Consider the following 21,012-nt stretch of genomic DNA (forward strand, 5'->3'; position numbering starts at 1 on the left):
GTGTTGCTGAAGAGGATGTTTTTCCCGGCTCTCCCCCTCTTTCTTTCTCTGTTTGCCTGCCGACGATACTGCCGATGCAGCAGTGAATAAATTATGCAACACTATCAAACCATTTCAATCGAAAGTTAATCACGATGCTTAACGATTATATACTCGGTACACAGTATCGCTGCGTGAACCAGCGGGAGAGCAACCGTTAAATTATGTTGAGGTGATTTGTTATGCATTTGATAGCAACAACAACGGTGGGACGTACGGTACACCGACACGCACCCACAAAAAACTGCAATCAAATCTCTAATAAATGGGTGTGCTTCATTTTGCATAGCATTTCAAATAACAGCATTAGGTTTTTGTACCATTTTGCGTGTACGTAATGTGTAGCAGTGTTGCATTGTCCGTCTCACGTGATAGAACAAAGTACGCTTTTTGATATTTAGTTTAAATTAAATTATACAAAAGAGTTTATGTATGATAATGTACGGGGTATTCCAGAGATCGATAAAAAATATCATTTATTTATAGAGACTGTAAGACCTATAAATTGGGTCTGTAGGACCTCATTCGCCTCTAAATCTTAGTAATTAAGTTTGGCTAATATCTGATAATATAATAATAAATAAATGCCCCACAAACTATAACAACTTTCAACAACAACAATGGAGACTGCCAAAAAAATTCGGCATACCCTGTATTCGAATTTCCGGAACCAAACGATATCATCCAATACATCCATACCTGTGTGAGAAAACTCCTCACAACTGCTTTAAAAAATCCTTCCAGCCTTCTTTTAGCAAACCGATTTAAGCTCCTCGACTTTAGGAAAGAAGCTCCCGAGGTTGGGAAAAGACAAACGATACCGTTCATGTAAGCGATACCGGTGCGATGCTCATGCAAATGAGATACAATTTAGTAATTGAAGGTAGCGCAGTACAAATAAGGTTTGCATGCAGATGCAGATGTGGAGAACTCTTCGCTTTGGCAGTGAGAGAGAAGAAAAACCTATCCCAGCGAGTGAAGTTTAATCAAATTAATGTATTTCGGTCAAACACATAATTGACGGGAGCGTTTCTCCACGCTCTCTAACTATGCTCGAGCGTCATGCGAGCTATGTTGACTTCAAACATCAACGCAGCGCACCCACTTGCAATAACACTCACGGCGCATTATAATACCTGTTCTGTGATTAACAACGCGTACATCATCCCGTCGACCGTTGCTGCCATTTAAAGTGGCCCGACCTTCTAGGACGGACGGACGGATCCATCCATCTCCGGTGGGTAGCATCCCGTGGACAGCACGTGTCTAGTGCTGGCTTATAACGCAATGTGACAACGTTGCACAATGGTGCATAATTTATTGCATACCAGTGTCGCTGCCAGGTATGCCAAGTGGCAAAAAGTCAGCGAGCTAGTGCTGCTGCCTAGCTGTGTTAAATGTTAGCTATATTCTCGGTATTTAACGTACGACAGCTATTTAAAGGCCTCCTTCAGATTGCTGATTTTCTCATTTCAAATAGGGAACATTTTTTCATTAAATATTTAAGATAATAGTCAAATAAGACTCACACCGTTTCTGTTTCTATCTGGACGCAACTGACGCACTCTAATCTCTAATCCGTCGATATTTAATACTCGCTAACCCACCCCTCAAACTCTCAGCGGGATGCAGCAGCAGCAATAACAAACGATGATATAAACATAACGCACCATTGACGCACCCCAGGGACATGGTATAATCGGAAGGACAATGGCTAGCAATACAGCCTAATAAATCCACAACCAGTTCACCAGTTTTGCTGCTCCCGAGTTTTCCCCTATCCCAATTTTTTAATAAGGGATTCCTCAATTTTACCAATCCCTCGTTCCGTCCTTCAACCTTTTTTTTTTTGTTAACCTTTTTCGTCTCCCTATATTATTGAAATTTTGGATTACTCTCTAATCGGGTTTGAAACAAGCGACAAAATTTCTCCCACCCGTACTTCTACCCAATAGGAAACTTTGAATTTTACATTATTTTCGGATTAAACATGAGCGGACGGAGGAGGAGGGGGGAGGAGGGAGTCGAACCAGGAACGACTTTACTACGGTTACGGTGGCAAACCTTGCTGCCAAACAATGTTCGGATTGTGCTGTTCTTCCATCGAAAGGAGATGCCACTGCTGGACCGAAACTTTCGCCGTAAACTCTGCATTACAATAATGCACCTACGACCGTGTGAAACAGTGGAAGCCACATTAGAAATTGTAATCTTTTGCAAACCCACACCCCAAAACCGGGCGGTGCGTTCTGCATTCACAGCCCAGGCATGAGACGTAACTTTTGCCTTTAGGCTGCCCTGCCTAGCGAGGTTCGGCCAGGGTACGGTACGGTACGGGCGATAAATTCAAATCAAAACCACTCGATATGTGCTGTTGTTGTTGCTGCGAGTTGTTGCCAGAACCGGATGCAGGAAAGCTTCAACAGTGCCGGTTGGTACACGGCGATTAATTACTAATTCATGAGCACATTTGCGAAGTTGCTGCTAGATTGGGAACACACCGTTCGCTTCAAACGGACAGTTAATGATTGTGGAATGTTAAGGCTGACGAATTATTTGGTATATTTTAGCAATCGATTAGTGATACTAAAGTTAGATAAAGCATTGAGGCAAAAAAAAAACATTGCGCCTGTTTGTATGCAATGGATGATGATTTAATTGCTTAAAAATTACTAACATAGAAATACTTAGCTGCTCTACTTTACTCACTACCGATTTCGAGAAGTTATAGCAAAATAAAAAGCAAAACCGTTCGCATTTCTTAAAGTGTGTCTAAATACACAAATAAAACCTTCCCCGGGACCAGGAATTCAATTTTCCCGTGCCAGTTATGAGTACTTAAACTGCTGTAAATCTAATTTAAAATGTATTCTTGTGCTTATGCCCCCTGTGCCAGTTTCCAGTGCTGCGCTTGATGACGACGATTTCGATGTGTTTAGCTGTTGGCCATCCTCGATCCCATCCCCCTCTAAAGTAAAAAAGGGCAGACGGAAGTGTCGTCTACCGATTCCAACAATAACAACGCTAATGGTTAATGAAAATGAATGGCTGTAAAGTTTTCTTTTTGAAATCGAGTTTCTTCACGTTCCATGTTGACACGGGGTGTTTTTTTTTTTATTAATTTTTGCTCCTTGTGCCGGTACCCAAAAAAAACAACCTTGCCAATGGGTCCGCTTTGGGCATTAGACTTCGTGGAGGGTTTTCCCTGTTGCCTCTCCTTAATTTGGTGGAGGTAGCCACCCGGAGAGGCAAGGCAAGGTCAAGCAGGGTGCATTAAAAGTAAATTAAATATATTCGCTTGCCATTTGATGGTGCAGCTCCCAGATTGGAGAACCCCAAAAGGCTAGGTAGAATGGTTGGAAAGAGCTAGGTTTTTATTTATTTTTTATTTGTCTAGGTTACCATACTGCCAAATTAATGGGACAAAGCATTACAATTAAAACTGAAACAACAAAAAGCTTTCGAAACACAATCTTTCCTCCCGAAATGTGTCTCCTTAAGTAAGTGGGTAAGTGTTCCCACCGGTTCTTTTCAGTTTAATGACGCTCTTTGAAGCAGTCCTTGCATTTTGTTTCAGTTCGCTTCACCTATGAAAGGCAGTTAATTAAAATTATATTTTAAGCTGCAGCACACGCATTCTTACCATGTCCTGGCACACGATCCGTCTTTTCGAGCACCTCTCCCTTCCACTTAGAATTAATGAAGAATTGAAAGACGACACTAAATAACTGTAAATGGAATATGCGACCCACGGTGAAGCATAATTATCAATCGATATTTTGATGAATGCATTAGTTAATTGCTTTTGTTAAGATTGCGTATTCTCACAAACATTTAAATTACATAAAATAGTTATTTAAAGGTATTACAATACGGTATCGGACCGTCATATTTAATAAAGAAATAAATAAATGAAGTTATTTAAAGGTTATTTAAGTTTAAAATTGATGATTTAAGCCTAAAACCAATCCATTTCAAACGGTTTGCACGGAGCAGCATCAACGACCGTTCTTCCGTTCCCGAAGGGGAATAAGCGCACAATTTTGAATCCGTTTATAACTGCCCAGCTCAGTTCTCACCGTGACACAAGCCACCCTACCTTTTTGCAGCTGTTTGTGCGTGTTGTTTTAGAACAGCAGCTGTCAAACATTGGGGAAAAAATACATTCATATGTCAATTAGTTTACGATTAGTTGTTTTTTTGGGAAACAAAATAACAAAGGACTGCCTAAATTTGCACGTTTTTCGGAACGTCTTTCGGCTGGCAGTCATCCCGCACCTGGTGCGTACCGATAAGCTACAAAGAGTGGGCTTCCGGTGCAGTACGCCGAACCCCCGGAACGAGAACCGCACGGAGACGGTGGCCGAACATGAGTGGCTAGCAGCAAGCAAGTGGTGTATGCAAGTGGTGACCCACCATCGCGGCAAGGACATTCCTCACGAAGCGGTTGTTACACCACCGCAAGGTTGTTCGGGGCCCGAGGCGAACGGTGGAAAGATTCGCTCCGTCGTGTTTCGTGCCGTGCCGGGAGGGCGTGTACAAGGGCCTGGCAGTCCTTGCCCGTTCTGGATGATTTACCCAACGGTTTGCCGCACCGATTGCGCGCCCCATTGCACGGCCGATCCCTGTTCGGTTGGATGCGCGTGCACTGTTGGATGTTGTGACGGGTTGGGCAATCTTTTCTAACATCCTTCTGCTCTGCACATCCTTCCGCCCAGCAGACGGCAAACACCGTTAGCTCATCCCACAGCACAATAGTAAACATTACGGCGGAACCACTTCCTTCGGGTTGCTCGCGCGCAACCTTCATCTCACAGCCCTCGCTCTCCCAGACACGGTGAAAGCAATGAACGCTAGCCTTTCGTCGGAAATTCCGTACTCGAACGATGGTGACCACCGTGCCAAACCGGCGAACGCATCTCACAACAACAACGGATCTTGCGTAAGTGGGCACGACACCGACAGCCAGGAAGCGCACGGTCCGGACCGGTATGCCTTTGCCTGTGATGATCCACCGTCGGACGCGCGACTGCATCCGTCCGACAGTCTGGACGACGATCTGGAGGATGTGTACAAGACGTGCAACAGCCAGTCGGTGGTCGAATGGATCAACGACGATGACGAGCTGGAACGGTTGGATCTGCCGATCGAACCGATTGACCCAACCGGAACCGTGTTCAACCGAGTCGACAGCTCGGACATCATCTACCAGGAGAAGAAGAAAAAGTGCAAACTCGTCGGCAAGTACGTAATGGGGGACGTGCTCGGCGAGGGCAGCTACGGCAAGGTGAAGGAGGTGCTCGATTCAGAAACGCTCAATCGACGAGCGGTAAAGGTAAGACCGAGGCTTCCTGCCGTTGTTTACTTTCGCACATCATCGCGCCGATGATCGATGACACAAAACGCGATCACAGTCGATCGCGATATCTTCGCTCAAGGTCGCTCGGAACCAACCTGCTAATGTGATTTTCGTTCGCGCGTGTCTGTATGTGTGTGTGTCTTTGTCGAATATTTACTACAGATTCTAACCAAACGAAAACTACGACGCATTCCAAATGGCGAGCAGAATGTGCGGAGCGAAATCAAGCTGCTCCGAAAGCTGCAGCACCGCAACGTGATCGAGCTGCTGGATGTGCTGTACAACGAGCAGAAGCAGAAGATGTATCTGATCATGGAGTACTGCGTCGGTGGGCTGCAGGAGATGCTGGATTCGGTGCCGGAAAAGCGGCTACCGATACACCAGGCGCACGATTACTTTGTCCAGCTGCTGGACGGGCTAGAGTACCTGCACGGTCGCGGCATCATACACAAGGACATTAAGCCGGGCAACCTGCTACTAACGCTAGATCAAACACTGAAAATTTCGGACTTTGGCGTTGCGGAAGTAAGCCTTAACCCGCGCACGGTAGAGAAGAGGCCATAGTGTAGTAACGCCCATCGTTCAATATTTTGCAGGCACTGGATATTTTTGCGCCCACGGATGAATGTACGACCGGGCAAGGTTCGCCAGCGTTTCAGCCGCCGGAAATTGCTAATGGGCATGAGGTATTCTCAGGTTTTAAAGTTGATATCTGGAGCACGGGCGTTACACTGTAAGTATAGCTGATCCCCTAGCCACATACACACACGCTCTTACACCACCGGTTTCCTTTCCAGGTACAATATAACTACCGGATTGTATCCGTTCGAAGGTGATAATATTTATAAACTGTTAGAAAACATAGGCAAATGTGAATGGAATCCGCCGAAATGGTTAGAGCCGCGGCTGGCCGATTTGCTCGTTAACATCCTGCAGGCGGATCCACAGAAACGGTTCACACTGCAGCAGATTCGGCACCACGAGTAAGGGTTTCAAAGTCGTTTTCTGGCAGACCGACAGCTTCTCACGAACACACCTAATGTCTCTTTTTCAGATGGTTCCTGTGTGCACCGGATGCGACGGGGCCGCCCGTACCGATACCACCGTTAAAAGGCGATTGGAATAGATGTTCCACCGTGCTGCCTTACCTGTTAGCTCACCACTACGAGAAGGATCGTGACATGCCGTACTACACCGAGCACGATGTCAATGGTACGATGTACAGGCGTCGCTGGCACGTTTCATGCTTACTTCTAACCTTTCTCGCTCTCTCTCCTCACCAGAAATGGCACGGCAACAGTACGATCAGTACACGGAGGATGGACTGTACGATCGTTCCTACCTTGCACCACCGATGATGGATTCGCTGTCGTTTCACTCGGACGATCCGGGCAGCGAAACGGAGATGCGACGTGCCTATTACCAGCAGCAGAACAGTGGCAGCGGCCGGTCCACGGTCGAGAAACGGCCGTCGCGAAGCTTCTCGCTGTCACCGAAACCGAGCATCAAGCACATGATCGGTAGCAGCTGTCCGGCGACGACCGGCAACAGTAGCAAACGCCGGTCGCGCAAAACCGTCTCCTGTATATCGTGGCGCAAGTGGCCCCACTGCCGTCAGTCTTGAGGAGGTAATCGGTGGTGGTGGTTGCGATCATAATTACCATTAGGATTTCCGTTTTGCAAAGCTAATGCCGTTTTTTAGTGGCGACGCACCTCACACAGAGAGAGAAGGATAGATAGGGAAGGACAGATCTTTAAAAAAAAAGGGGAACACATACCAATCACAAAATGCTAAGGAATTCTTTACTCAGGTTTCGTATGCACTCGTCTAGCCATACCGTGCGTTTGTATAGGGGGATATGATTCCACGTTCTACATGGGTAATTGGTTGTTAGAAGTAGTTTTTCCTCTGTTGTTTTTTTGTTTTCTTTTTGCTACCAAACAAATCTCTACAAAAAATGATGCATCATTTTGCCTTTTTCAGCTGTACAGTAGTAGCTAGTTAAAAACCCACGATTGTCGAAGTGTTTTTTATAATTGTTTTACTAAACCAATAACCTTACCACTTCGTTTAGCAGTTTTATTCGATTCCATCAAACCTCATTCAAGTTGGTGTGCGAATGTGAAATACTGAGCATGTGTTTGCGTGTGTGTGTTTAAGTTCAGCAAATAAGGCGATAAACTCCACTAGGTTTTTTTGTTGTTTTAATTATTTTTATACAATAGACATAACCAAAGCGGTATCCGGTACCGTGTTTGCAGTAATTAATTTAAACAAAAAAGTAACTCGCTCGGTGGCGCAACTCGTTGGTTCGCAAGAGGAACATTTTGTTGCTGTACATAAAGGATGTTACTTTTATAAGGATCGTTTTGCGTGTCCGTGTCAGTGTGTGTGTGTGTATATATATATAGAGTTGTTTGCAGTCAATTTGCTAACGGAATCACTACGATGCGGTCCGATTTTGTTGCCGTTCGCAACCGTAGCTGGCTGTAGTATAGAAAGAGGTATAGCTAGCCGACGAAACCCGCTCATAATGCTGTGACAGCTCACGTCTAGCCCGGGCTGAAAAACGGGCTTTTCAAATTTTCCTAGTCACTTCATGAAACCATTTCGTGTAAAATTTACCAAGCAACATCATTTCGTTCGATTGATCTTGAATGCATAATCGTTAAAGATGGTGGCCACGCTCGCAGCCACCGAGCATCGCATCGCATCAAAACAGTCTTCCTTGCCATAAAGATAGAGAGAGAGAGAGTGAGAGAGTGAGAGAGTGGAGTAGAAGCAGAACACGGCACGACGAGCAACCATCTTCGCTTCAGCTGAGGGCACAGAAACAAAACCAAACCTGCTGTTGGCACTGTTGGCAGCAATGAAACGTTTGTAAAGCACACAGCAGCCCACACTGCATCGCTTATAGGGAAATCCACAATACAGATCTTAGGCTTAGGTTGAAGGTAAAGGCGATAATAATAATAGCGTGCGTTAATTCAGAGAGAGAGAGAGAAGTAAGCAATTTGTTAAGCCGGAAAAGTATAGAGTTAAAAGCAAATAAAGCGCGAAGAACGGAAAGAGACACACACACACACAGAATGTGGTAGAAATATATAATTTTGTAATTTATCTTAAAAAAAGAAACAAAAACAAGAGTTGAAAATAAAATTTAAAAATCATCACATGGGGTTTTTCCTCGCAGTCCTCATCGCCGTCCCGGATGACTTATGCACCAGAAAAGACCACCGTTTAAGTTTCAAGCAAGCTATACATTATCGTCACTGATCAAGTAACTGCTGAGATGTTTGAAGCAGTAAACATAAACGGTCAATGCTTCGAAGAAATGATTTGAAAACTTAGCAGGCGCAGCTAAACTCACCTCACTGGGAATCTTCTCTACAGGTAAGCCTTAAACAAAAGGGCCCCTCAGCATTATTTAAAAAAGTTGCCCAAATACGTTTCAATTTCCCTACCCTTGTACACCTTGCAGCACGAAACGAGCGACCCACCCCAAATGGAGCAAAACGCTGCGGAGAAAATCATCCGACCGCTGGAGGATTATAATTTTCCCGCGCAGTTCAAAACCCTGAAGGATGTGTGCACCGAACTGGCCAACCACGAGCGTAAATGTGAAACGAAGCTGAATAATATAAAACACCTGCACACCAAGATGCTGGACATGATGAACGATCATCTGGCGCCGGCCGTCGATGGGTCGGCGCAACATCCCGACGGTGTAACGGAAGAGCTGACCATACTGAGCCGGCTGCAGACGTTGATCGAACAGAACCGATCGTTGGAGGAGAAAAATCGACGGTTGGAAAAAGCGATCGAACAGTTTAGGGAAAAGTTTGAACGCATCCTAAAATGAGTTCACAGCAATGAGCTACTAGATCTGGACCCCTCTGCCGGTGCTTCAATCCAGGTGCTAGGTTTTTAATAAAGCAAAGATAGGTACATCAAAGTAACCATCGTATTGTAGCGATGCAATTCGGTTATTCCATTCCCAAGAAAAAGACAACTGCAGAAGGCTACTCCTCCGACTTCGAAAACAACCATGGACTTGCGGAACAAAAATCAATCCACCGCTGTGAGTAAAGCGAAAGGAAAAGTAAAGCATTTTACTTACCCGGTTGCTCCTAATTGCAGCAAGAAAAAAAGCAAACAGCGACGAAAAAATCCACAGCCGCAACCCGCCCGAACACGGCAGCCGTTCCACAATATGACCGTAGGCGTCCGTCCGGTTTGCCGGATGGTAGCAAAAGTCTGTCAAAAATTCACCCACTCGGTACGATTCCGAAATACCTGCGAAAGGAGAAACAAAAGAGCACATTCACATCCTCCACGGCGGTACAGGAAACATTCGACACACAGTCCGACAAGGCGAATGATACGACGGAACCGGTCGAATCGATAAGTGAAGCTGAGCTGGATGCAACATATAAGCAGCAAACGATCGATCGGCTGGAACGCCAGGTTCGGGAACTACTGTCCGAGCTCGGATACCGCGAGCATCGTATCAGAGAGCTCGAGCTAAGCCTGAGCAGTTTGAGGCAGATGCTCGAACAGATGCAGTCCATGATGCAATCTCATCTGAAAGTGCAACAACCGATCGTGACGCGAATTCCCAAGGCAAACAAGACACTGCTGCTGTTACAGATGATACTGGACAGCCAGTCAAACAGTAGGGCTGGGGAGCAAGATCACGAACGCCGTTGCTCATGAATGGTTAGGAACGAGATCGCATCCCATTAGTATCTTCTTTAATTGTACTATTTTACATGCATCGCTTTGCACGGATTTTGTAGGGCAGCAGGTTTTTGTTACAAAGAAAATATGATCAATTCATCCAGCCTTTACAATTGATCCTGTCCCGGTCCTAGTGCGAGCGGTCCATAGCTTCCGCTGGGACCCGGCTTTGGCCCCTGATCACCACCGACGATTCCTTGTGCCACGGGCGGTGGCAGCTGTTGCTGCAACTGCTGCTGGTTACTGCTACTGCTGCCGGTAGGATTTCGAAGCTCCGGCCCGACAAACATCTGATGATACAGGTGCCCTACCCGGGTAAGCTTCTTTTGCATGGTGTTGCGCAGCGGATTCGTGTACTGTAACGGTGGCCGGGATGTGAGTGGATCACGCCAATGGAAACCGGTCGGATCGCACACAAACAGTACGGGCGATGGGACGTGATCCTTCATATAGTTCCACACGCATTCTTTAAGCACGTAAGCAATCTAGAGTTGGATGAACAAACAAAAATTGTAAGGAGATTAATGGCCTTGCTGAAGGTTTCCCTTTTCCCATACCTCAGGCCCGTCGAAATATTCCAACACAATGTGCAGGTAGCTTAGGGGCGGTGGCAACAGTTGCGCCAATGCCATCAGCTCCAGCAGCTTGGTCGTCATGTACATCAGATCCGTTTTCACCCCGTTCAGCGTTTCGGCCGTCTTGGAACGCCACTGGTGCAAAGCGGAAGCACAAAGGGCACGCAACAGCACCGAACAGTAGCACAGCGAGGGTCGGTAGCACGCGACGAGCCCGAGAATTGACCACAGAATCGGCGATTGGCGAAAGGTGCGCTGTATCTGCAAATCGCGCTCCATCGTCACCTTTATAAAGTCCTCCTCCGGCCACGGCAGCCCATTGTACATCACGTCCGGTGAAATCATTTCCACCAGCAGCAGTGACACGTAGCTAAATCCGTCGATCGTTGCCTGATGATCGTTCACATCCTGACAGCACGCCACGATCGCATTCAGCAAGTGGTTCTGCATTTCGGACGCCGGTCCAATCGCTTTTTTGGTTGGAATTTTTGGTCCCTGACCGATGATGCCCGCATGCAGCACGGTCGCTCGCGATGCGTTCAGCGCTATGCCTTGCTTCTGGTTAAGCTTGATCAAAAAATCGTCCGGCTTATCGAAGCTGTACGCTTGCGACTCCGACTGCGAGCCGAACAGATTGCCATGCATGAACAGGGCACCTTCCAGCAGCTCACGCAGGGCCGCCGTACGAGCCGCTTTCCGGTGGCCACAGTGTTTGGACAGTAAGGCGTACACTCTATTCAGCGACTCCTCGAGCGATTCCGGTATCTTGCCGGTTGCCGCACTACTTCCACCGGTGGCAAGCAGTTTGAGGCAGTAGAAAAAGTATTTCACCAACAGCTGGGACAGCTTCAACGTTTGGCCGGTTCCGATGATGACGCTTTTGCCAAGATCTAAGCATTCGATCAGTCGTACCGTTTCGTGTATAAGATCTTTGTAAGTTACTGTCTTGCATTCGGCGTCCGTTGTCTGGTCGTTCGACGCTTCTTCCCCCATTTCCATTGGTTCCGGTGAGGAAAGCTCGTTCTTAATTCTTTTCGAAGGTTCCTTCGGTTGCGATCCGCTGCCATTGGTCGGTTCACCGGACGCCGACACTGTCGGTTCGTCGTGCCTTTCGTGGTTCATAAAATTTTCCCAAATCTTCAACACTCGATCCAGCAGCTCGTGCACAATGCCGACACAGTTTGCTTTGCGTAGCGTGCTACCTAGAATGGCGGTACGTTCCAGCTTCAGCAGTTCCACCAAGTTGTGCAAAATGTTCCAACACTCAACGCGCTTGTAAGGAGAGATTAGTATTTTTTCAAAGGCAGTTTCAAACGCGGGTCGCACCTTAGGTACTTCCGACGTCCCTTGAGGTCCCGCCAGCACACGGACGAGCGCATTAAGATGAGGTTTTGTGCTGGAACCGACGGTCGTCTGGTCTTCACCCATCGACAGCAGAAACACAATTGATTGGTGATATACGGAGTTTGATTTGAAGCTGGCCAGCAGGATTAATCGCACCGCAACCTGTTGCACGTACGGAACGTCGGAAGCACAACTATTCCACAGCAGTTCCCGTGAACCGTCGCGTATGATGTCTTCAAGCAGTGGCACGGAATGCTTTTCGAGCACGAGCGTTTCCAGCTCCACAAACATAATTTCTAGCAGCTCCTGGCCCCAGCTGTGCTGGGTGGACAGTTTTGCAAGAATCAGTGTTACTTGGATGGCATGTTTCTTCATCTTCAGCAAAAGTCCTGCGACCGTATGCAGGACGTACGGAAGACTGATATTCGAGGGCCAATTTTTCGGTTGAATTTTCAGGGATTGTAACCGTTTTTCCTCATCTGGAATGGTTAAAAGGAATAATGTAAACCAGACACGATGCACGATGGTACAGGGGTACTACTTACTAAGATCCAGAAAAACAGCTACCAGTGCCTGAGATACTGTATCGGAAGCTTTTGCCAGCAGCAACAAGTACGGAATCGCCTGCTTGGAAGTGGTCTCCTTTTCCAACGTTGATTTCAGCGCGCTGCGTAGTTCGTTCTCGTGTGCCAACCCGAGATAGCTTAGCACTTCCACCTCCGACTCGGACGGTTGATCGAACTCACCGGTGAACCGGCCTACTCCCATTGCAAGCATGCTCGTAATAACCTTCAGCGGAAAACAACCACCGAGCCGGGCCACGACCCAGTCAAAGAACGGACTGTGCGTACCGTAGATGGCGAGCAGCTCGTTGATACTATCGTCCATTTCCTTATCGTTCAGCTTTTCGAAGCACAACGCACTGAGGCTTAACAGGTAGCGAATAGCGCTGCACCCAAGCCACAGGTTGCACGCTCCGCGGATATCCGGCGGCGGACGCCGTCGATGGTGCTTTTTGCATACTTCTCCAAGCAGCTTCAAACACCAGGACGATATCAGGGGACACCAGGCGGCTGGACCGGCCGTTACCAAACGTTCCAGCGCTTCGTGTATCTCCTGCACAGCTTCATCGTCTACCCAAGGATCGGGCAAATTTTTCTGAAACACATTCAATTCACATAATCGGTAAATAGGGTCGTGATTGCAGCTAGGCATAAAAACTCACCTCGGTACTGAGCATGTACACCTTGACGGCATTGTTGAAAACGAGCGTAAAATAATCAAACACCGCATCTCTGGTTGACGGGAGATCCTCCAGCAAGTGAAGCGCACTTTTTACCAGTGCGCCTGTGTCTTTAAGCGGCACACCCTTGTACAGGATGGATACGCTTTTTACAAAGTACTGCAGTTCAGCTAAGACTGGTTGCTTTATCATGGCTAAAAGTTAGAAAAAAAAACAGAAGCAATTAAGGCTGGTGGGTGCAGTAGACGCCGCCCCAGTGCATACTATCACGTCGGCAAACAAACGCAAGTAGTTTATTCATTTTATAAACGGTTTTAGGGAAATATTTCAAGTGATAGGACCAGAAACTAACCTGGATGCGTTTTAAAGAAATGTTAAAATATCATAAAAAAGATTAAAAATGCGCGATTTTCCCACAAACAAAATTGTGCGTCCCCAAAACACGCGAATGTTTATAGAAGCTGCAATGTTTACTTCTTGTCGGCCAGCAAACGTCACATACATCGGCGAGAAACGTCACAATAACAGTGCACAGTGGGCGCGCACATGGACATCACGATTTGAAAACGTTGATGGGAGACGGTTATTTTGTTGTTAATGTTGAATCAACTAGGAATAGGATATTTTATGAATTTAAAGCGTAATTAAAATACTAATTACATTCAAAATGCACAATAAACCTTTTAGTTATTGTTTAATGAACTTCTACTGTACGATTTTTGTAAAAAGCTCAACGAGCTTCACTTAATTAGTTCCACTTCTGTTTCTGTGTTGGTCCAAAGTCCTTGTTGATCCTAGTTTCAGAATCGGGAACCGCATATTTGCAGCAAATATTGCTACTCGATATATTCAAACATTCGCTATGATCCCTCTACAGCTCACAGCCATCATATTCTAGTTATCAATGTCAAATTAATCACGAACATGCACCTCTACACGTACTCACGACTGGCAAATGCGTCCCACCATCGCACAAAAATCAATGTCGCTGGCAACCGGTTTATCCGTTCGTACCCATCCGCACAGCATTGCGTACGGCCCTATCCCGAATTGCCTATTTGTGCAAATATTTGTTTGCTATCGAACGTGTCTATCACCGAGACCGAGGGCAATCGGCGCTGATCCGGTTGCATAAGGTGAGGTGCAAAAGGTGGACATACCTGTTGCATCCGGATCAAGCATTCTGGTTCTTCCGCACACAAAACGGTCCTTTGTTTGTACTCTCATTTTCGGTGTCCACTCCATCGCTAACAAAGCCGAGCAAAAGAACATGCGAGTCACACGCACGGCTGGCTCGTTTGATCTTCCTGCTGCCGATGGGGGATAATGTTTCGGTACAAAGGTCACGTTGCGGTTGACATCAGCTTGCGAATGGTTTGGGAGAAAAGTCCACACGCAGATGCTGACGTCCTACGGTGACGATGGATCCGCCTTGGTGACGTGCAGACACGATGATGTGGTAAAATTTGCCAATCTCGCGTAAAAATTATTACTCGCTCAAAGTCCATTACGAGCTACAAACATGTGTATGCAATGACCATTCTAATGAATTATGGGCTAGTAAAAAAAAATGAGGCATGTCCATACCTTCTCACCTAGGCCCACTGCATACCTGTTCAAATTCACTCACGCGCGGGCACTCGATCTTAACCTACATAATTGGTTAATTTTGAGTTTCCTTTCATTTGACACCATTTGTCCCGAAGTCAACTCCTCCGTTGAACGTGTCTCTATCTCAAAGTGACTACGAACCAAATAAGTTCAAAAACGTTAACCTGCCTAATGCCGGTACTGTCGGCCTCTGCATTGTGTACACTTAGTGGCCACGATCTAGGACGGCACCATTGGATCAAACGTAGCGGGATCAAACACTAATGCAAAATCTATACGATGGCCGCATACCGAACCTCGTCATATCTTCGCTTGATCGGAGACGGAAAGGGCTTTTGGTGCTGGAGGCAATTGGAAGGGCGTTGGACGAGTACGCTGTGCGTTGATTTGTTGCAAAATCAAACATCCAATCCCAAAGCCACTCATCTCACCGCAAGTGTCTCTCTCACTCTCACACTGTCTCTGCATCATCTAACACACATTCACTCATACTCGATCTGACCACATCGGGCCACTTGAACTACGGACAGGCTAAAGAATGCTCTGCCACGCACGAATTCGATCCTGTTGGCGAGGGTGGAAAACTAAAGAGGTGGCCAAATATGTTTTACGTTTACAACACAAAAGAAACTTTATTAGCACATTCGATAGCTGAGATGTTAGTCGTGTCGCAGAGTTCAGAATATACAGGAAAAAGGCGCGTTTTCCATAGCGTCGCTTTTAAACGTCAAACGCGAAAAACAAAGTTCGTGCAACGGTAAATTCGTTTGACAGATGGCACAGTGGTTGTACTTTCAACACTCCTCCTCAACTAATTGTGCCATCATTCGTCGACAGTCCCAGCATTCCTGAAAACCTTCGTTGCTTTATGGTTCCCAGGGGTTTAGTGAGAACGTCAGCTAACATATCTGCCGTGGGACAGTATTCAAGCGTCAGAAGTCCTGACGCACGCTGCTGCTTGACGAAATGCTCCTTCGTCTCAATATGCTTCGAGCGACGATTGGTCCGATCGGAGTTAACAAATTGAATACAACTCTGGTTGTCTTCCATAATTGTTATCGGTCCCTTCACGTGCTCGCCCATGTCGTTCAACAACCGACGAAGCCAGATCGATTCTTGTGTAGCCTCACTCAGAGCAACGTACTCCGATTCCATGGAGGATAACGTGACACTCGTCTGCTTACGGCTGGCCCAAGACACAGCTCCTCCTGCGTAGCAGAACACGTATCCTGTTGTTGACTTCCGCGTGTTGGCATCGCCGGCCCAGTCGGCATCTGAATATCCGATCAAGCCATCACCACGTCCGTCATACATCAACCGCCAATGCTTAGTTGCCTTTAAGTACCGAACGACGCGTTTGGCTGCCACCCAGTATGCTTCAGTAGGCGCACTCACTTTTCGACCGAGTATGCCCGTACTAACCGCAATATCGGGTCGCGCACACACCGATATATACAACAGACCACCAACAAGACTTCTATACTGAGTTTGATCATCCAAAGTTGCGCTCTTGTCCTGTACTTTCAAAAACCCTTCGTCCATAGGCGTTTTTGCAACTTTTGCATCACTCAAACCAAACTTATGGATTAGTTTTTCAATATAGTTTTCGAGGCTAACACTATAATCACCATTTTTCTGTTTGATTTCGAGTCCCAAGAAATAACTCACTTTTCCGAGATCAGTCATTTCAAAAAGGTCACTTAAGGTTTGGTATACAGTGTCGATAATAGTTTCATCTACACACCCTACCATTAAGTCGTCTACGTATACTAGGATGTAAACTTTCTTCCCTTTAACGACTTTTGTGTACAAACACTTATCCGCATCACTTTGCTGGAAATTCATCTTCACTAGGACACTATGCAGTTTTAGGTTCCAGCATCGTGCAGACTGCTTCAGTCCATAGATGCTTTTCTTTAGACGGCACACCAAATGTTCTTTTCCCTTCTCTGCATAGCCTGGTGGTTGTCGCATGTACAACTCTTGGTCTAGATCACCGTACAAATAGGCAGTTTTGATATCAAAATGACGAAGTGTCATTTTCAATTTGGAAGCCAGGGCAAGCAACATTCGAAGAGTCGTATAGCTGGTAACGGGAGCAAAGACCTGGTCATAGTCCTCGCCGAACTGCTGAGTATAGCCTTGAGCTACCAGACGGGCCTTATGTTTGGTTATTTCTCCAGCTGCGTTCCGCTTCAATTTGAAGACCCAGCGGCAACCTACCACTTTCCGTCCTGCAGGCAGCTCCACTAAGGCATCCCAAGTCCCATTTTCATTGTGTGATTTCAGCTCACTTTCCATTGCCGATCTCCATTCGGCATGAGCATCACAGGCCAGAGCTTCATTGAGATTTTTGGGTTCCACCGCTATTTCCGCTTTTCTTGCCGTATACGCTTCCTCTATCAAACGAATCGGTGCAATTCCCTTGGTCGCTCTAGTCGATTTACGTACAACCTCATCCAAAGGGAATGCATGAAACGAAGGTTCATTCGTCGGATCGTCTTCGGTCGCACTTTCGTACTGCGATGCATCTAAGTTCACGCTTTCTTCGATGACGATCGGTTCCTCCGATTGAGGAGGTGGAGTTGAGACAAGTGGAAATTCCACTACTCCTCCTGACGGTGTCAGCTTCGGCTTTGGCACGTTCTGTTTCTCGCACTGTTCCAAAAACTTGGCATCTCTGCTAATGGTGATTCTTTTCGTTAGCAGGTTCACAAAACGGTAAGCCTTCTGACCATCCTCATAACCAACGAACACCAATTTGTCAGCTCTTTTGTCAAGTTTTCTGCGTTTTTCTTTTGGAACGTGCACAAAAGCCTCCGATCCAAATACACGAAGATGTTCGTACGAGGGCTTCTTTCGGTACCACAGCTCAAAAGGTGTTAATGCCACTGAGGATGATGGCAAGCGATTTTGCAGGTAGCAGGCAGTCGAAATCGCTTCACCCCAGAACACCTTATCTAAGCCCGAATCTGCCAGCATGCAGCGCATCATCTCAACCAGGTACCTGTTTTTGCGCTCGGCCACTCCGTTCTGCTGCGGCGAATACGGTGCCGTTTGTTGATGTACCATGCCGTGATCTACAAAGAATTTTCGCAAAGAATTACTTCCATACTCGCCACCACCATCTGACCGAATGACCTTAGGGAAGTTACCAAACTGTGTTTTTACCAGAGCACAGTATTCTCTAATTCGATCCTCAGCATCGTACTTGTTCTGCATCAGATAGATAACCGTATAACGACTGTAGTCATCTACCATGATCATGTAGAACCGACTGCCGCGCACTGTGGGTATTTCCATTGGGCCTCCCAGGTCCGTGTGCACCAGTTCGCCAACAGCAGAAGCCCTCGAAGATGAAACCTTAGGGAAGGATTCACGGCTCATCTTGCCCTCGCAGCACGGTCCGCATACGGACTTTGCGTTACACCGGTCAATTTTCAAACCGCTTCCCATGTTGTTTTTCACAATCTTCATTACTGCTTCCGTGTCACGGTGCCCAAATCGACGATGCCACAGGTGTAGACAGGAAACTCCACAAGTAGGCTCGACGAGCATTGCATGCTCCGAATAACGCTTCAAGTGATACAGACCGCCTTGTCGTTCGCCAACTAATACCACCTTTTCACCTTTTCTAACCCGGCAGCCAGCCTTGTCAAACACAACTTCAAAACCTAAATCTGCAATTTTGCTAACCGATAGAAGGTTTGTTGTGAGCGAAGGCACGTGGCAAACGTTGTCTAGCGAAACGTTCATTCGAGCACCATTTCCATTCACCGACACCAAACTACTGCTTCCGACACCCGCCGACTTGATGACTCGTCCATTGGCCAAGGAGATAGTAGACCGCTTCGATTTGTCAATGTGGTGTAAAATAGATGTATCGTTCGTCATATGGGAAGTCGCACCCGAATCAAAGCACCATAGTCCTTTAGTTTGTGCCTTCCCAAGGAACAAACACAGACCCATACTATTGTGTTGTTTTTCTTCCACAGTGACGTTCGCTGATTCACGAACTCCTCTCTCCTTTTTGTCCGCAGCCAACTTTTTACAGTCTCTTCGGAAATGCCCGTCCTGCCTGCAGTAGTGGCACTGCATCTTCTTCTTTTTCTTTCCACTGGGTTTATTGCTAGCACCATATTTCCCAGAGTACAGAGCCTTTTCTTCATCTACGCCATTCGCACGCCGACGCCCTTCGTCCAGCAACTTCCCTTTAACAAAATCTACTGTTAGGTCAGCATCCGGCCTACTCTCCAATGCTGTTATCAGACCGTCGTAAGATTTCGGTAGACTGGACAGCATCAGGGCAACGAAGGAGAGCTCCTTCATTTCCTCACCAAGGGCTATCAGTCGGAGACGTAACGAAGTAAGTTCTTTCAGGTGCTCAGCCATGTTTCCACTTTCCGGCATCTTGGTGGCAAACATTTGGCGCATTACATGAATCTTGCTCGAAAGGGATGACCGCTCGTGATAGCCTTTCAGAGCGTCCCACATCTCTTTCGCCGTATTCGTCTGCATGACATGAATAAGCTGGCTGTCATCCAATGCCAAGCCGATCAGGGCCCTCGCCTTCTCATCGTCGGCTAGCCATTTGGCATCAGGGGCCTCCGGCTGCTCCTCCGTCACAACGTGCAGTACTTTATCACGTGACAAAAGGAGCCGCATCTTAAACTTCCAAACCGTGTAGTTCTGGTCACTCAGCTTCTCAATCGAAACATGTGTTTCCGCCATCGCGTATTCTTTCCAAACACACACACTACGGATAACACCAGGATGCTAATTCACCAAAAGTCACTTTCCTGCTACAGTAAACCGCAAAACTTTATGTTGTCCACGATGCACTGGGCCCATTAACCTGTTGGCGAGGGTGGAAAACTAAAGAGGTGGCCAAATATGTTTTACGTTTACAACACAAAAGAAACTTTATTAGCACATTCGATAGCTGAGATGTTAGTCGTGTCGCAGAGTTCAGAATATACAGGAAAAAGGCGCGTTTTCCATAGCGTCGCTTTTAAACGTCAAACGCGAAAAACAAAGTTCGTGCAACGGTAAATTCGTTTGACAGATGGCACAGTGGTTGTACTTTCAACAGATCCGACGGCCGCCTGTCCTGTCCTGCTCGTCCAAATTGTACACAGATGATGGTCGCCACGATATCTGGAACAATAAGTACATGGCATAAGCGCCCGGAGCCATTTATCACCATACAAAGCTTTATTACAGCGTGATTCCCATCCGATCGTACGCCACACCAGCACACTAAGGTCATCCAACGAACAGGGAAGTTCTTACATGTCAATCGTACGCACCACTCAAATTGCCACCCGCTTCAGGTGGCACCCTGTACCGGTCCACCTTATAAGTGGGTCCGCCGTTAAAAGCGTTGGCCCCCGGATGTCTTCGCCCTTTCCTGGTGGTCGAAACGCTGGAGGAGATAAAAACAGGATCACCCCGGGTGACGCTTCTTCAGTTCGGCGTACAAATGCGTCTTCCTGTCTCCACGTGCCCTGGTGCGAGGCCGGCGATGACCATGTTCCAGTCTGTGCGAGTGGGTCCAATTTCTTCGCACTGGAGGATTAGCGTACAGAAACACCCAATCCACGCTGATGATACTGCAGCTTTTGCAGACAAACTTTTTTTTCTTCCACCTGGCCCTTAATACTGTCTGGATCTGCGTATCTTTTGCGGAAGAAAGAATAATAAATAGCGCACTATTTGAGATGATTGATGAGTGCTCGTGTCGAATAATGTGTACTCATGGATGGTAATGAGATCGGAGGGGGTTCGGGGTTTCGGTGACGTCGAACAGCACGCCTGGGATAAGGAGGTTAATGTTTGGACCTTCTTCTCTCGTTTGGTAAATATTCTAAATTGTTGAATAAACAGTTAAACCGCACATTAGGGTTTTTTTTTTTTGTTGTTGTGGTCGGCAATTTTGAGTGCGTTCGAAGATCTAGATCATTCTACAGGAACGCGTTGCTATTTTTGGGAGACCTCAATTTGTGAGCCTCACTTTGCAAAAATGAAACATTAATTCAGAACGCTCGGCTTGCTCCACATCCACACTCCAGCCAAGGATCTTAATCCAGCTGACTAAACC

The 21,012-nt window shown here is 46.7% G+C and overlaps 4 protein-coding genes across 5 annotated transcripts; 3 read left to right on the top strand and 1 right to left on the bottom strand.

The window, feature by feature from the left end:
- Positions 1–4,159: 4,159 nt before the first annotated feature.
- LOC118504690 (serine/threonine-protein kinase stk11) lies at positions 4,160–8,569 on the top strand. Its single transcript, XM_036039510.1, has 6 exons — positions 4,160–5,374; positions 5,561–5,923; positions 5,995–6,131; positions 6,196–6,381; positions 6,453–6,610; positions 6,682–8,569. The coding sequence occupies exons 1-6, from the start codon at positions 4,886–4,888 to the stop codon at positions 7,020–7,022; spliced, it is 1,674 nt and encodes a 557-aa protein (XP_035895403.1). The 5' UTR covers positions 4,160–4,885; the 3' UTR covers positions 7,023–8,569.
- A 94-nt stretch (positions 8,570–8,663) lies between these two features.
- On the top strand, positions 8,664–9,570 carry LOC118504692. The gene is made up of 2 exons (XM_036039512.1): positions 8,664–8,792; positions 8,881–9,570. Exon 2 carries the CDS (start codon positions 8,905–8,907, stop codon positions 9,259–9,261), a length of 357 nt encoding a protein of 118 aa, XP_035895405.1. The 5' UTR covers positions 8,664–8,792; positions 8,881–8,904; the 3' UTR covers positions 9,262–9,570.
- Positions 9,385–10,238, top strand: LOC118504691. Its single transcript, XM_036039511.1, has 2 exons — positions 9,385–9,480; positions 9,540–10,238. The coding sequence occupies exons 1-2, from the start codon at positions 9,448–9,450 to the stop codon at positions 10,113–10,115; spliced, it is 609 nt and encodes a 202-aa protein (XP_035895404.1). The 5' UTR covers positions 9,385–9,447; the 3' UTR covers positions 10,116–10,238.
- LOC118504689 (integrator complex subunit 5) lies at positions 10,113–20,030 on the bottom strand. Of its 2 annotated transcripts, XM_036039508.1 has the most exons (6): positions 19,768–20,030; positions 15,081–15,476; positions 13,284–13,495; positions 12,604–13,216; positions 10,697–12,537; positions 10,113–10,624 (listed from the first exon to the last, which is right to left on the bottom strand). In XM_036039508.1, the coding sequence occupies exons 2-6, from the start codon at positions 15,106–15,108 to the stop codon at positions 10,247–10,249; spliced, it is 3,072 nt and encodes a 1,023-aa protein (XP_035895401.1). In that variant the 5' UTR covers positions 15,109–15,476; positions 19,768–20,030; the 3' UTR covers positions 10,113–10,246. The 2 variants fall into 2 exon arrangements, with proteins under 2 accessions (XP_035895401.1, XP_035895402.1); XM_036039509.1 differs by lacking the exons at positions 15,081–15,476; positions 19,768–20,030 and adding an exon at positions 13,654–13,924.
- Positions 20,031–21,012: the final 982 nt, after the last annotated feature.

Source organism: Anopheles stephensi, chromosome 2 (assembly GCF_013141755.1).
Source record: "Anopheles stephensi strain Indian chromosome 2, UCI_ANSTEP_V1.0, whole genome shotgun sequence".
Lineage (NCBI taxonomy): Eukaryota > Metazoa > Arthropoda > Insecta > Diptera > Culicidae > Anopheles > Anopheles stephensi.

Bases quoted from the DNA above. Each gene is read 5' to 3' on its own strand.
- LOC118504690 (XM_036039510.1), top strand. From the start codon at position 4,886: ATGAACGCTAGCCTTTCGTCGGAAATTCCGTACTCGAACGATGGTGAC. The intron at 5,375-5,560 runs GTAAGACCGAGG...TATTTACTACAG, and splicing joins TCAATCGACGAGCGGTAAAG to ATTCTAACCAAACGAAAACT. The intron at 6,611-6,681 runs GTACGATGTACA...TCTCCTCACCAG, and splicing joins CACCGAGCACGATGTCAATG to AAATGGCACGGCAACAGTAC.
- LOC118504692 (XM_036039512.1), top strand. From the start codon at position 8,905: ATGGAGCAAAACGCTGCGGAGAAAATCATCCGACCGCTGGAGGATTAT.
- LOC118504691 (XM_036039511.1), top strand. From the start codon at position 9,448: ATGGACTTGCGGAACAAAAATCAATCCACCGCT. The intron at 9,481-9,539 runs GTGAGTAAAGCG...TCCTAATTGCAG, and splicing joins ACAAAAATCAATCCACCGCT to CAAGAAAAAAAGCAAACAGC.
- LOC118504689 (XM_036039508.1), bottom strand. From the start codon at position 15,108: ATGCAGAGGCCGACAGTACCGGCATTAG. The intron at 13,217-13,283 runs GTGAGTTTTTAT...AATGTGTTTCAG, and splicing joins TGTACATGCTCAGTACCGAG to AAAAATTTGCCCGATCCTTG. The intron at 10,625-10,696 runs GTATGGGAAAAG...ATCCAACTCTAG, and splicing joins AATATTTCGACGGGCCTGAG to ATTGCTTACGTGCTTAAAGA.